The sequence below is a fragment of the Rhea americana genome, unplaced genomic scaffold, assembly GCF_003343005.1.
Source record: "Rhea americana isolate MKP2758 unplaced genomic scaffold, rheAme1 scaffold_19, whole genome shotgun sequence".
Taxonomy (NCBI): domain Eukaryota; kingdom Metazoa; phylum Chordata; class Aves; order Rheiformes; family Rheidae; genus Rhea; species Rhea americana.
In genome coordinates, this window is record NW_028186038.1 from 7,852,233 (window position 1) to 7,869,047 (window position 16,815).

A 16,815-nucleotide genomic window follows, 5' to 3' on the forward strand; every position below is an offset into this window, starting at 1 on the left:
ATCTGCATATACGTTGAGAAGCCACAGTATTATAAGACTAAAAAATTGATCATTTACCCACTTGGAACTTTAATAGCTCAAGAGTCCCCATTTCTGTCCTTGAAGTTAAGCTCCCAATTACATTTCCATGAACTTTGGTTCATTCGTGTGTGCACGCATGCACTCTAAAAAACCTCCAGTTTTTGTTTTATTCCTTGAAATTGAAACCAGATTTCCTCTTTCCCAACTGTTCATTCTGTATGGAAAAATCTGCATTCGAATAAAACCAGAAATAACACCAGAAATTATCTAAAAGATACCTCAGGAAATTCAAAGGGGAACAAAACAAAACATAAACACACACGTTCATTCCAATGGGGAAAGATACAACTGCTAAAACTACGCATAGTTTTTCTTGGCTCAAAGGAGAACTCTTAGCCTCAACAAGGAACAACAAGCAGTGGAATACAATGTCTACAGAGTATTGCCATTGTCTAAGCCAAATTTCAACATATTGAGAGCTAAGAGGAAAACAATTTAATATAGCACCTCCGTGACAGCATAACATACATTTGAGATGCTTTCTGTGGACACACACGACTGCTGCATTACTAATTTTATTAAGAAAAAGCTTCCAGGATCTATCTTATGCTTCAAGAAACTGGATATTACACTGGGTTTCAAATTAATTGTTATGTTCTCTCTTCATTAACTTATGCAACTGAATTTCAGAACACCTTGTAAATCAGTTTGCTTTGCTATCCTCCGTTTTGGCTGAACAGAACTGCAGCTGAGAAGGAGTGAGTGAAGGTCACAGGACATACGGTAAAGCCTTGTACCTGCAACTCTTATTTCAAGAGTAAACGGTATTTCCAAATATTCAAGCTAAAATTTACAGTCTGTAAGGGCATATATGCAGGGATAAGAATAAGTCAGAGAAAGCTGCGGGCTTCCAGTGGCTGCAGGAACAACTTTGCGTGCACAAGAACAGATTGCAAAGTGGGAAACAAATACAGAATATAGGCACGCAAAATTGTCTCTTCGAGAGGGATTTGGTCTGACCCTCGGGATCCTGTTCAACATGAGGCTCAAACAAAAACAGTGGATATGGCTTGCTTCAGCCAAAACTCACCCATAGCTTCATAACTTCCTAAAAAAATAGTTCTTTTCTAATAGCTCTGTGTCAAATTACAGTTCTGAGGAAGTTCACATCAGACAAACACTAAAATTGACATTAAGTGCTTGGCAGAGGAATCTCAGCAACTACAAGCCTATACAACTCATTTTGAGACCACAAGGGGCTGCTGCAAGCCTGTAACTGGAGAATTCCAGGAAGGCTTCCAGCAGGAGCAGGGAGAAGGGGCCTGCCAACACCTATCCCGCACCTTACTGCGTGGGCACGCTATGACCGATACTTCCAAGCGCATCAGGCTCACTACGTGTAAGCAATATTATCATTCTGTAATGCACTGTATCAACCCTACTCGTGTGCAATCTGCGCACAGGCGCAAACAAGAGAACAGGCTGCTGTCTATCAAATAAACGGATTTGGCCGAGAGTTCGGTAAGAAAAAAGCCCACGGGCTGTACGAAACTCCTAGTGTACAACATACAGTCAGCCGAGCACCCCGGCGCTGCAGAACACTGCTGCTGTTTGCTTGGTCTATTTAAGATCCTTCAAATTACAACTCATCTGTCTTGAGGTGCTTTAATGGACATTTTGTCAGCTTTGATCTACCAAGTATCTGCCTGAATTCTAGCAGTTCAATAATCACAGTAGCAAACTAACAAATTGCACTCACCAGTCACTGTTCTTGCTAATGTTACCTAAAACTATATTTATCGTTTTTATTCAAAAAATAATCCATGAACATAGAATAAGAAATAGGAAAGAAAAAAAAACTATTCATAGGATAAGAATAGGAAAGAAAAAAAAACCTATTCATAATATAGTTTGCTGTTAAATGCTTACTATTATTGAAACTCAGACATAGAAAGCCTTGATTTTACTCATTAATTTTGATCTATTTGTACTCTCAAGATCCAATTGTCCTTTCACGGGAAAAATGTATTTGGTTGATACAATATGCTCTTTTTCTGCTAACCTGGAGGACTTGCACCTTCACCTGAGAAATTACACAGCTTAATATAGCAATTGTTGTTACCCTGAAAGCAGAGTGAATAAAAGGCATTTCTCCCACCCTCTTACTTTTTGTGCATGTCAAATTACATTTACACAGAAAGTAGCATTTGAATACAAAGTTATATAGACTATTTCAAAACATATGTAGACGAGAACGCACACATTAAACTTTTTTTAATCCAAAATAACATACCAAGGTATCTCTTGCATTTGTTACTTATAAGGCCATTATTTATAGTCAATATTTTTCATGTTAAAATATTCATGAAAATTCCAGAACTAGCAGAATTTACCATGCAAAGAAGAGTCTCTTACTCTATCCACACAACAGGCTGCTACTGTCAAAAGCTGCTTTAGTACTAAAGGCCAATTTCAGGATGCTTAGCAAATGTTATTTTGAAAATCCAATACATGCAATATGCAATTGTTTAAATATTTTAATAAAGTACTAAGCTTCAACACTGACAATTTTGGACACATTTTGGTTAGTTTATATAAAGATATAAAAAGGAAATAAGAGCAATTTTCACCTGCCAGATTTATAAATCTCTCAGGAAATTCTTAGATCAGTAAGCAGGGAAAAATCCTACTCTGATATTTGGCATTATTGAAACTCTCATAATTATATCCTGATCTTTATAGTTAGTCCATTAAAATAAATGTACGTTCCCCTAATAAAATGTTTTCTGGTGGGAGGAGAAATGGCGTGTTATACCACCATATATTTATAGCATGCAGGAACACCAAGCAAACTATGCAGAAATATAGTAAAACAAAATACATAGACTTATGAAGAAACACAAACACAGATGCCTTGAGGTATGTAGCTCCTCTGATTACCAAAGAACAACAGCGACAAGCTGCCGCAGAAGGAACTGGATTCGTCTTAAAGGGCAAATGACTAGTTTTTTTAAAAAAAGTAATTTCACAGCTTCTATTACCAGAAACTTGCAGGCTTCTTTGAGCATGAGTCCTATCAAGAACAAACCCAAACAATTACCATTTGCTTCAGTAGCTCCCATAAAGAGCCTGAAGGGGTCTTAGTCACAAAATCCTCAGGTTTAATATAGTACTGTGAAATGGGTATCTACTTAGTCACACCGCTCCAAGCTTGAGTTTGCAAAATTCATTTCTGTATTAACTGCCTAAGTACCAAGCAACATTTCCTGCTATTAATAAAGTGAAAATAATACTGCAGGAGCTAACGTGGATTTTAAAAGAAGAGACAAGTTTTTCCAAAATATCCCTGAAAGCTACTTGACTTTGTATGAAACCCTGGTTGCAATGAACAGTGAACTTGGAGGTCAGTGTACACAGTTTCATGTTTGTTTTCACTGGTCCTCAGTATCTCTTACCTCCTTCAGTAAACTGCCTCATATTACAGCGTTCTTCCTAAGTCTTTGTTCATTAACTGTGGAAGCAGCAATAGGGTTTGCCCTCAGTCTAAAATATCCACACACAGACCAGCTAAAGCATTCCCAGACCCTGTCAAACGAGAATAAGATGATCAGGATTCTAATCCTTGACTAACTAAACTTAAAACACAGGTTTTCAAAATGTGACTGAAGCACTGAAAATGATTTCCCAGAGGCTGCTTGCGTTATTGTCCAAGCGCACCACCAAACTCAACAGGAGAGCTTCCAAAGAGATCAGTCAGTCTAAATTCAACACTTACAGTGAACAAGGGTCTTCTTCTGTAAGGTCTGATAGATACACATTTGCGAAGTGGATGAACAACATCCCTATGGCTTGCTTGGAAGTATCTAAAAACCTATAGAGAGTAAAAATAATAGCTTTTAAGACACACACACACAAATGTTTACACCACAGTAAGACATGGCAAATTTATTTTAGTTAAAATTCCATCCCAATTATTTTATTTCTTTTCCCCGAATGAGAACACAAGAAGAATAGCGTGCTGTTGTACGTAGCTTATTCAACATTGTTCCATTTTCAATTCAACCCCTTGGTATTTTTTTTCTTGAATATTGCTAACAATAATTGAAGTGCACCAACCTGAGACCTTGGTGCTGTAATTTAAAGCCTAGGGAGAACCTTCCAGTATCATACGCATTATCTAAGAACTAATACCCACTAAGCTAGCTAAGACTTTAATAACCTTCTGTAAACAACAACTATACCAGCCTTGCTAAATATTTCAGTCCTTTAACATTCATGCATTTTTAGCACGTTTATGGCACAGACAAAAATAAAATCCTCATTGCATGCTTCTTGGTGTACAAGATAATAGCTGGCTAACATCTGCTTAACCTATAGTATTCTACTAAAAAGCCAACACAGGTACTTCTCACTGAAAGTACGAAGTGGCTATACCAAATCTCAGCTAAAATACAACAGCTTAGACCACACCATGAAAGAATTGCAACCTCAAAAGCACTATTTCCAGGGCAGACGGATGAGTTGGAGAGAAAACACTTTTACTACTTACAGAGAGAGGAGGAAAAAAAAAAAAGTTATCTATTTATATTTTAAATACTTAGATACAGATTCAGTATTGATTCCAGCCCCTTAATAACATTCTTTTGTTATGATATCTTGCACAAAACTGAACTTCTATTAGACGTGTTATTAAATATGCTGAATATACGAATGGTGTTAAAAGTATACATAGGCAACCGCACGTTCTTTATACAGATTAGTGCTCGGTTTGCCGGTGGTTTTCTTGTCTAGGAAGCCCAATGCATCAAAACAATATTTTATGCCTGAAGTTAATCTCCCTTCCCTGACAACCTGATCTTAAATTTTATTCTCTCACGGTCATTTCACAGCACTGGAAGTGCTGGCAATGGTGCGGGGAGCCAGCGAGTCACCTGTCTAATTAGTGCCACATGCTACAAGTAACAGTTCTGAAGTTCCCCAACTAGATTCGTTGCTTAAAAATTAAGAGCTACCATGCTACAGAGAATTTCAGGCAGACAGAGACTGTCCTATGCAAAGATTTCATATGTATCTTTTCAATAACTTGAAGGTCCCGATTAGTTAGGAAAAGCAACCTTGTATGAGATTAATTGAAACCATTAAAACAAAAACCCCGTACTCTGCAACAACCAGAGCAATCGTGCAAGATTTATACCGGTCTCAGCATACAATCAGCACAAGTTATGTTACAACTTTCAAAAAGTAATAAAAATGAATACAGTTTTAATCTCATATTCTTTGATGGCTTATATATTCATATATTTTGCCTTATACATAACAGGATTGCTACAGAGCATGAAATTTTGTTTATGCTTAGCACAGAACTTAAAAGTTTGTAGCTTAGGAAAGTAACCAGACCTACTGGTTACTGATAAACAAATGACTTCCATCTCTAAAAGCATTTATACAGACCGGTGCACTGAGGACTACAGATTTAATTAGATTTTAAAGAGAATCTCATATATAATCAAGAGTGTTTTCATTTATTTATTTAATACTGTGTGCCAAATTCTATGGCCTCCATAGGAAGAGAAGATCTTAGCAAGATTTTTTGCGCCTTCACGAGGAAATGCAACTTAAACTTTATGCTTAAGATGCAATTTTTGTAGGAAGCGTTTAGTACGAACAAACTAGCAGGCAAATAAAAGAGAGGGTAACAATTTTGCACTGACTCGTGTATTTTGGTAACCTTGCTCATCACTTTTAGGTGTCGTCATCATAAGCAAACAATCATTCTCTCAATTGCTAAAATATCAAGAAATCAAACGCTCAAAATTCAACACACGGGAACATACCATATCTTCCAAGGACGTCTTTCATGCTTTGGTTCTCTGAAGCGTTTTACTAAAAATAAATAAATAAATAAATAAATCAGCAACTCTTAAGCCAACAAAAATATAGGAAAGTGAAAGCAAACCATCTTGTCCAAATGCTATATTCTTTTATAAATTAGATCTTCCACAAGTGCATTTCACTATCAATCCCTAGGGGGAGGCATGGCAAGATAAACTGTCTCCCTTCTGTCAGCTAAGAGTTCCTACATATCTGTTGTTTAACTGGCAATATACGCCCCAGGAAAAAGTGATCTGTTACCCGATCACCACTCCATTGGCCTTCGTGTTCACAACTGCCCATGCAGAAAATTTAATTTCAGGTAGTAAAGCAAGTTCAGGATAATATTAGAAACAGCAGTTTCTTTTGCTCACTGAGACAAAAACTCAAATAGGAAAATAGTTTTGCGCTACAGGGGCGGTCTACAATATCAGAAGGAAATCAGCAAATTAATAACAGGAAATCAGCAGATTAATAACAAGACAAATATTATCTGACAAAGCGTATGTGTTTTGTGGATTACAAACCAGTCTTTTGTGTGCAACCTAAACTCCAAAGGGAGAGCAAGACTGATTTTCTAAATCAGATAATCCCTTCATAGAAGTGACACTTGTCAGCCTACAAAAAATTCAAACCAAAAATCAAATATTAAAAGTGACGCCAACCATACGATGGTTAAAAAAAAAAAAAAAATACTATTTCCACCTTAATAGAATTTGTAATACTCATTTATCCTCTGTTACAGTGGTAAACTATTAATTCATTATATGCCAAGAACAGACCAAAGATAATCAGGTAACATAATATCCCTTCCCCTCCACCCCACCTATTAATTCACTGTATGTCAAGAATAGACCAAAGATAATCGGGTAACAATTAACATCCCTTCCTCTCCACCCCACCTCCCGGGATAAAAATAATAATAAAAACATGATTGTTTAACTACCTTTTTCCCCACGTGGATTTTAAAAAAGGTTGTGTACTGGCTTTTCAAAAATGCAAATACAACCTTTTACTTCCTTCTTCTACTAGAGTTAAATGCCAAATGTCACGGTACTTTGTTTTTTGGTATAAGAACCATCCCTAAGTGACAAGGGATGCTGTTATTGCCACAATATTTAATCTCCAGGTGGGCTATACTGGCTTTACTTCCTTCTTCTGTCCAAAGCCCAGAGTCTTTCAAAACCATCAGAAATGTGATATGGCACCCACTGATTCCTTTGACAATCTTGATCATGAAGAAAAATTATTTATGCTCTTACTTCAGAAGCTCTCTCTAAAAAGAAAGGAGATTTAAGACTTTGTTGCCTCTCTCACCTTCTACTTCCTGAGGTCCAAGTAGAGGCAAAAAGCATAGCAGGAATAGCCACACTAAACACCAATAGGTTGCAACTTATTTCTCTGGGTATTAGAAACAAATTTGGGTTTCAAATAAATGATGTACAAAATGCTCACTTAGTTCACAAGTTGTTAAAAGCAGTTTGGATTTATGAATCAATTACAACTTTTTCACAAGTAAGTTGATTTACCAGAAGCTAAGAGTCCTCATACAATAAAGTATTACTATAATTACCCCAATATCAAAAAAAGGAAAAAAAAAAAAGACTGGGTGAAAGTGCAGCATTTGCAAACAGCACATAACTAGCAACTTTCCATTTTATCTTTTGTATTCTTAGGGCTTTTAACAGCAGAGAAACTGTTTCACTTATAGATATTACAACCATTAGAAAAGAAAAAATGACAAAAGAGCAAAGGGCTGCACATCTGCATTGCAAGATCTGCAAGTAGTTTTTTTTTCCTGTGAACAGCATGACTTAAATATAAAACTTATGTTAAACATACGCAATGTTTAGTGAAGTTAACCAATTTGCTGTGTACGAAAAGCCCTTTCCAATCACGCTATCAATTACTGAAATTGGTGTTCTTTTTGCAAAATACCAGAAAGCCACAGAGTAGCAGCAATTACACAGAAGAAACAGAAGTTGTGATTTATTGTGGAGTTTGCACAAGACTTTTCTGCAGATGAAGCAGAAATTAAATAGGGAAGATTAACATACCTGGGAGGGGTAGGAGAGAAATTCCAAATTCAGGTTTCCGCCTACTCTCACCAGGAAGAAACTGTATGAATTTGTGAATATTTTATCCAAATGCATGAATTCAGAAGGAAGTCATTTTGGAAGAGGTTATTCACAACTGATTCCACTGGCACCATTTCAGACCTCCTCAGTACGGAAAAAATAGACCACTGAATACCTGTATTTCTCTGGCCAGTTCTTTCACTTGAGTCAACATTGAACAGGAGCGTTAGATTCGAGAAGCTCGATAGATGTCCTTGAGGGACGTACAACACAGCTGATGACAACACCAAACCCCTCCCCGCAAAACCACAAAACAGATCCCACCTCTCACCCCGCAATCTGTCCGAACGCTTTACAAGTTGCGACCTGCCGCACGAGTAACTGCGCATCTGAAACCCAGAAGTCTGCATTACAACACGTGAAAAGGTTGAGCCTTGTTTCAAAGGGGGAGATATCCACCCACGCAGTTATATACCAACCCAGCCTGAACAGTAGCACTTTGTCACATTCCTCGATGCTGCTGTGTTGGTTCATGTGAAATCAGGCCGTCTCCTCAGGCCAGTTCCATGCAGCTGTATGCCTCTACCATGTTCAGTGTTGCAAAGAGTAACCCATGAGGCAGTGTTCAGGTTGCGTTGCCTGCTCAGCACCATGTACCACCACATCTGAGCGGTTCAAGGTTCAGCCAAGAGCAGTTTAACTTCTCCTCTAGCATTTGAGCACATCGTCTTCTCCATAAGGCTGCGTACAGCTCGGGAAGGAGGTAATAAGCTGAGCAAAAAGTAATATGCAGTAGATAACCACGCTGATCAAGTCCCACCACTTATTTACCGTTAATAAATTCTTTTTGCAACTGAAAGCCTGCAAATTTTTACAGATAAAGATTTTGCAAATTTTAAGGCAACCATCAGATTGGGGAGGGGAAAGCAATTCCCCCGCATAGCCCTCCCCCTAAAACACGGCGTTGCTGCAGACGCTTTCAGCCGTCCTGACAGTTTCCCTTGGCAATCCGCATCGCCGGTACCGCAGCTCGGAGACCTGGCACAGGCCCAGTGTCAGCTGACAGACGGAGCTCAATCTGCCAACTTCTCGCCAAGCGTGATGAGGTACTGCCGTAACATATGCTTGAATTCAGTGCGTTACACTCCCGCTACCAAGAACTAACCATATTTAATATTAATTAATTGCGTTCAGAATTTTGTGCTGAATTATGGATGAAGGAGGAATGTATAAGCTAGCAGCTCTTCTACGCCAGAACTGTTCAGAAAAGGAAATGAAAGCACTTCTCACAGTGAGCAAGTGAGCTGCCAGACAGACAGGCAGCAGATAAGAGGGGAACGTATAAGGCAGAGTACTACTAACACAAAATTCAAGTTCATTAAGTTCTGTTCATGCTCAATTACATTTCTAGGAATAATAATGCCAGAGGACTGTGAAAGGGTTTCTAGCAGTTACTTTAGGTATGAGTTTTTGCAATAAGTATTTCAAAAAGGGAAATATGGGGAGTAATAAAAGTTCACATATGAAGAACACAGAGCAGATTAAAACCTTTTTGCAAAAAGTTGCAAAAAACCTCTCCAAACTGTCACTATAAAAGCAATACTTTAATCTGTGCTTGTAACTAAGTTTTCCCATCTTTCCCTCCTTCACCCCTAAAAAGCAAATCACAAAGAAAGGATTTTGCTAATGTGAAATAATTTCAACATGGATCTAAAAACTCCAAGGTTTTGGATTGCTCTTCTTGCACCAGCACAAAATTGGCCCAACTCAAAGGTTCTAGAAGCTTTTCACTCCTCCACAAGAAGTAGTTGGTATGTGTGTGAGCGTGTGCATATATATATTTTGCATCCTGTAAGCAGGAAGAATATTTGTCACTGACATTTTAAAATACCATATATTATTACATTTCTTAAACACACATTCTGGCAGTTCACAATAAAAATCCTTCCATTTCAAATAAAGATCTAAGACAACCTCTCTAGCTCACAAATTTGAAATTCAAACAAAGGAATATAAGCTAAAGGACATTCAACATGTTCAGTTTTCTCCGCAGCCATACACTGACCTTTTCAGGATAGAAGCGGGTATTTCACCCGTATCTCTAGCGCTCGTCAAAGCTTCTTCAGACACAGGTCGAAGACAAAGTGCATGATAAAAACGTCTCCTTTCGTAAACCTCCTCTGCCTTTCCGTCGTTGGCCCTCAGCCAAGCTGCAGCTCAGCTAGCCAAACAGAAGAATAAAGTCCAAAGGAAGAAAGGAGAGTGTGATCTTACCTTCACTGACACACCTTACATGCAAACCTGCTAACATACGCACGGGGGCAGCTATAGGGGGGACAGAGCCAGGCCTCCCCAGTGACAGGCCAAGAGGAAACAGCTGCACGCCGCAGCGAGGCAAGTTCCTACCTAACACAAGCCGAGAATTCCCAATCAGGGCACTCAGATGTTGTGATGAGCTGCCCAGAGTGACCTCCATTCCTGAAGAGTTTGATAGCTCAGGTGGGCAATGCCCTGAGCAAGGGAAATTAACTTAAGCTGGCCCTGGGCCGAGCAGGGGGCTGGAGCAGACGACCTTCAGGGGTCCCTCCCGACAAAAAGCACTTGGTAATTCCAAAAATCATCGATGCTTAAAAGGTCTAAAATCTCATTCACTTGCCGAGGGATCAAAATACGGCGAGCCAAAACCACACATGTGAACACGCAGAATTTAGCGGTGAGGAACCTGTTGTGGCTTGAGCTTCCAGGTAGTGTTATATGACGAGAGGGTTGGGTCTCCACCACTAGGTTTGACTTCCTGAATAATACAGGAGGACAGGTCTGTCCTCCAAAACTGTGCTAAGAATATATTAAGAGGGTTACTTTGATATCCGTAATATTAGTTCACATCATTGCCAACATTCAAAACGAAGTATTAAAGTTTTCTAGCAGCATGCTTTATTTTACTAATGACATACAGAGTGAGAACAATTCAATCGAGCATTAATATTTGAACTAGAATTTGAGTCATAATTTCAGATTGCTGCTTTCAGACAACTGTCTTCTTTTCAGAACTTTTGGTTAAGCTACATAAATTTGATCGTGCAATTTCTAGCCCTGTAAACAAACCTTGTCAATTCAACAATGTATCCAGGTCAGATTTCATTTTTTAAATTGTATTTAGAAAGGTTATCATAAAAACTGTTCTGCTTGCTGGTATCAGCCCTTTTCCCGTGACAACGGGTCAACAGTGTCTTATGAATGAGTACATGCACACTAATAATTCATGAAAATCTGCAAAGATAAATGATTCACACACCACAGAACGGCAAAAATCACTGAACTTTGTGTTGCTGGTGATCTTTATCATCAGCTTTTCACACCACAGTAAATCTTTTAAGAGGCTTGCACTTGCCGTTTCATTTGATCCCTGCATTATATTGCTGGTAGTAGCAAAAAAAGGAATGGGAAATTACAGCTTTCCCCAGATCAAAAACAAAAAAAATTTTTTTTAAATTAACTTTACCAGAAACTACATGCCTAACGAGAACTTGCTAAAACAATGTGTTATAAAATACGTGTAGGTAGGTATGTACATAGATGCATAAGCAACATATCACTTAATCCCTATGCGCTTGGTGTGACACCTAATGAGCATGGCATCTCCTCTACATTTGGAACAGAAGAACTTTTTTCTTTCTTCTTCTTTTTTATTTATTTTTTTTAATGAGAGGTTAAAAATTCACTACTTTGTCCACACAAAAGACCAAAAGAACAGCTGGTTTTGGCTTGTTCCTCAGTCCTCCGTATAAAATAAATAAATAAATAAATAAAAATAATAAAGAGAGATCAATGCAAGGTATTCTTGGAAATCCAATTTTTGCCGCACTACAGTTCTCCTTTCTTTTCCTATGCTGCATTAAGCATAATAGAGATGCTCAAACCCCAGAATTCTCCCTTACACTTTTGCTTAACTACTGGGACTAGTCAACACTCTTGGACCCCAAGTATACTTGAGCAGAACTGAGAACGGACTACAGCAAGCGATTTCTAACTACATCCAGTAACACAGCGCTATTGGAAAACGATACCAGAAACCACGGTTTCAATATATCAAAGAAAGCAATTACGGAATGTGCTCAGGGGAAAATTTTGTTCTAGTCCACGTTAAAGACTGACATATCACAAAGTGCAAAAGCTCATCTGCTTTCCAAAAAAAGAAGTTTAAATTTTGTAAAACACAGGAATGTAAGACATGCACGTACCCAGTCCCTTTCTGAATTCCACTGTGTCCTTGGCCTCAGTAGAGACAGGTGTGTAATTAGGAGCCTGCCCATTAAACAAGATCACTCAGGGAGGAACTTTATAGAAACAACGGACGCAAAGTTTAATGATCCAGATGCTTACTCAGGGACATCATAAGACTAATGATTCAACGTCTGGAAAGCCACATGGTGCCTGCAGAATTGCAGAACTTACCCCAATCTCTCAGTCGCAAGGGCGGCACTTCTAGCAGCACTATGGCTACAGCATTCTGGCAGCGAAGACTTTGCAGCAGCTAAGCTGGCCTGACAGACACTCCTTGCGAAACAGCAGAGCAAGGCCTCTGTTTTACTAGAAAATTCAATAACCTAAGCCGGGCTTGGTTGATGCTCAGCCCATCTCGTGACCAACACTGTTTGACTTGACACAGAACACGTAAAGTCAACAGCAGATTTCATGTAAAGGAGCCAATGGGCATCTGTGCTTGCTCTATAAACACAGGAGAACTGCATTTACTGGAAGTTCCCCATGTGAAACCAACACCTACTTCCCACTTGTGAAGGTTGTCTCTACAAAGTCCTTGCGAGAGCTAAGTGAACACTTCACTTGGCAGTGGAGGGGAGGAGAAGGGAAGGGAAGGACAACTTAGAAAAAAAATAAAAGAGTTATTATTTGAGAGTTGGGAAAGAAAAAAAGAAACAGTTGTTTCTTCAGAAAGGCAGACAAATGCTTTTTGGTAAGCATTTTATTCCTAACACTTACTTGTTTTATAGTCAAAAGAGTTTTCCAAATGCATATTCGATAAAAAAAAAGTAATAATAATAAAAATGTCTGAGTACAGCACACAGCATAGTAGAACACACTATATCAATAGCCCTTTTAACCAACTTTCTTTTTAAAGTGAAGTTTACTTTATAAAATAGCTACATTAATTCAGCAGACAAAGAATTAGACACAACCTCTCACTATTTGCTGTCTCCTTGTACATGGCAGCACTTTAGAGGTCAAAAGCCTCATATAATAGGCACTATATAAACAAAACGAGCATTCAGCCCTCCACGCTTTTACCGCCGAAAGGCATGCCAAGAGCACAGCAATGCTAAAAATAAAACATGTGAAAGTAATAGCTTTAAGAACTCTTAAGGTAAACAGCGTACATGGCTAAAGAAGTATTGACCCAAATATTAAATTTTGAGGCAAGTCTTGTTCTTAGAGACGGGCAGTCGTTATCTTTGTATTTAATGTATGTACTGTTCGGTCAAGGGACAATCCATTCAAACATGCAGAGTAACTTACAATTTCTTAGAAATTACAAATACAAAGGGATGTGATATTGTTTCCTCAACATATATGAGATAACTGAAACACAAAGCAAATCTAATCCTCCAGTACCAAAAGCAGCTGTAAGATTAGCTTTTGCAAATACTTCTACATTGTGAAACATTTTTTTTTGCACTTGTTTAAAAACATAAATAGATCACTACAGAAAGACAAATATGCTTCATATATGCCCAGTGTTAAAAATAAGAACAATTCGGGAAAATTGAATGATTTAGTACAATGTAAATAGACTCAAAATACATTAATCTGCACTAAGCAGCAATTTACCATTCACAACACCAGTCACAAGATCACCTCAATAATAGATGAAGCTTTCCCAACATCACTTGTAGGACAACAGATATCAATGAACTTTAAGTGTTTCAAGCCAGTTATTTTAAACCAGCTCTTAGGGACTGAAAAACTACCAAAGCACAGCAAACTCGCACCTCCTTCCCTAAAATATTGAGTAACTATGGCAGTAGTTGTAGCAGTCTTAAAAACAGAAAGCAAACCCAAAATAGGCATTCAGACAAGTACAAAAAGTAAAACGGTGTTTCCCTTTATTTGAAAATTTATCAAATCAAGGAGGCCAAAGGTGGACTTAACAGTGTATGTTTGTAGTCTATTTAAATTCTAAATAGCTTCGCCTACTAGATTTGTTCTCTCTAGGCTGCTGAACCTGTTGAAGCGTTGAGCAGCAAGCAAGACTCACTTAACACTGTAAGGCCAATTAATTTTAAAACAAGCAAACAAAAGCCACACAGCACTCATGCATTCTCTTTACGCAAGATCAAATGCCACGAAGGGAAGAGTCAGTGGCAAGTTACACACACGTCTTTGGTATAACATAGCTAGCAACGAGGAGGTATTACTAAACCATTACTAAAACTACTAAATGAGGTATTATGAAGCTATTATTAAACTTCTGAAATCAAAATGAAAACATGTAATAATTTCCATGCACATGAGCGTTCGTCTTAATGTTTTACACTTCTTAAGGTTTGTGCAAATTTCGTGGAAGATTCATGACACTAAAAACATATTGCCACCACTAAAACCACATGACCATAAGAGAGCTCAAGCTTTTTGACATCAAATGGAAGAAGGCTTTTCTTCTTTTTGATTTGAAAGTGTCTTAGAACAATTACCTTCTGGAGCAAACATAAAATCCTGTGATCTAAATGAATACATGCCACTAGTCATATGATCAGCTTCAAGACAAGACAGGTACTCTAGGCGAGGTTGCATAATAGCCAGTATTTTCCAGTGTAACCTAAGAGGGGCAATTATTCTAAAAAGGAACTAAAATTTTAGAGAATAAAGTGTTCAAAAATGATGAGTGAGAAAGAAGATGCAGTTTGTTATTTGTAAATAGTCATTCATAATTTTAGAGTATTTTTTGTTCCATGGGGAAAAAAAAATCCTTATTTTTGACAAAGGGAAAAAATAACTAGAATGAAACAACAAGAAAAAAGTGAGTTTTTTTTTTTAAGTACTCAATCCAGTTGTACATGAGAGAAGGATAACTGCAATGAATATAAAACTATACACTAATGTTTTTCAGCCTTTCACAGTGCATCCAGCTGCAATTCAGGCACTGCACACTGCATTAACACCCATCATCAGACCAAAAGTAACTAGCGAGAAGCCTGCGACTCCAACACCTATTAAAAATACTGCCCAACCTGTGCACTCTGAAGGTCAGTCCTAACTGTAGGAATAAATTAAAAAAATAAAATTAAATAAAAGAAACACAACTTCACATTTTCCCAGAGATTTGCTACAATTCTGGAGTGCAGAAATGTTTTGGTGAAACTCAACAATGGGAACCCCCAGAGCTAGAGGTGAAATCTTTCACCTCAGGTGAAAGATTTAAAACCTCCTCTGGCAACACAGCCGTGCTCACCAATATATCCTGGCAATATCTTCACAGCATACAGGAGTACAGTAGTTTTCCCCCCCCTCTTTTTGTCAAGTGCAGTTGCACAAGTTAATCATTACAGAAGATTAGCAGTGGGTCTTTGAATCTGAGTTAGGCAAAAGTGCACCGAAAGTCAAGAAGACAAAAGTAAAAACATTAAAAATTACAAAGATATTTGAATGTAAAAAATAGAAACCTCTAGAGGGAAAAATAATCATGAACTAGAGAAAAACAAGTCTAGTGCCTTCCTTGGGATGGCCTTTTCCTCTCGCAGTTTAGTATACCCAAGGCTTGAACCATGAATCTGAACTATTAATTTGAGCTATGAGGAATTTTAACTGTGAATCCATTTTAGCACATTTCCACCCTCGTCATTCATTTCATATGACCAAGCAAGAACGTAAACACAAAATATGAGGTTATAAAATGTGTAATTCAGGGTCAGCAACAGAAAAATCAGTACTGTGTATCTTGAGCAACATGGAGAACAATTTTAATCATTCCCGATCAAAACCTAATACATTAGCCCTATACCACTTGCAAAGGCATTTATGTGCAAGCTCCAAGCTTATGCTCAGCTTGCCAGTAAGAATTAACATGCTAAATTATGTAGGGAATATGTTTTGCTGTGATCAGGGAACGTTCAAGCGAGAATGTGCCACGTGAAAAGGCTAAGCATTTCCTATCATAGGGCACGAGAAAGCAGACCCAATTTCTCACTTCATCTGAATAATCCACACAGATAAGACCTTGTTAAATACTAGTTTAAAACTGCAAACTTCATTAACCATGAAATTAACATCACTGTAGAAAGCAAAAATGCATAACGTATATTTGCACAGATCAGCTTCTTGCAAATTCAATTATAAAACATTAGTCAAAAACAGGAACTTCATTATGCAGTTTACTGTCAAACAACAGGCTAGCTAGCAGTCCGTCCACAATTTGGTTCTAATTAAACACAGCTAGACAATCTCGTCTCAATTTCTGGATAATTTATTATTTTAATAATTTCTAAATGCCAATATAACTTACTCTTTTTTTCTAAACTTTTCATAAAGTGAAGGACATGCATAATTATACTTAGAACAATCTTACTATCTGGAACATAATTTTATCCAGTAATCAGCTGAGTAATCAGAAAATGTAATGCATTTTGAACTAACAAGAAAAGCAAGGGCCTCATAACTATTACAAGTGCAACTCTGCTGCACATTACATTTTATTTGGTCTTATTTATTGCCCTTTTTTTTTTAAGTTCAACTGGCATGGTATTTCAAGACAACTTGCTGCATTTAACAACACTAAAATATTCATGATCTTCCACTATCAGGACATTAAGCAAACCATTAAAGTGCTCTT

General features: G+C 37.8%; 1 protein-coding gene across 2 annotated transcripts in view; it reads right to left on the reverse strand.

The window, feature by feature from the left end:
- Positions 1–16,815, reverse strand: part of STIMATE (STIM activating enhancer) — a 36,671-nt gene that overhangs the window by 13,565 nt on the left and 6,291 nt on the right. For both annotated transcript variants that reach the window (XM_085302532.1, XM_085302531.1), the window contains exons 2-3: positions 5,856–5,904; positions 3,797–3,892 (exon numbers count right to left, since the gene is read on the reverse strand). In XM_085302532.1, the coding sequence (XP_085158658.1) occupies positions 3,797–3,892; positions 5,856–5,904 (145 nt within the window). The remainder of the gene's footprint in view (positions 1–3,796; positions 3,893–5,855; positions 5,905–16,815) is intronic.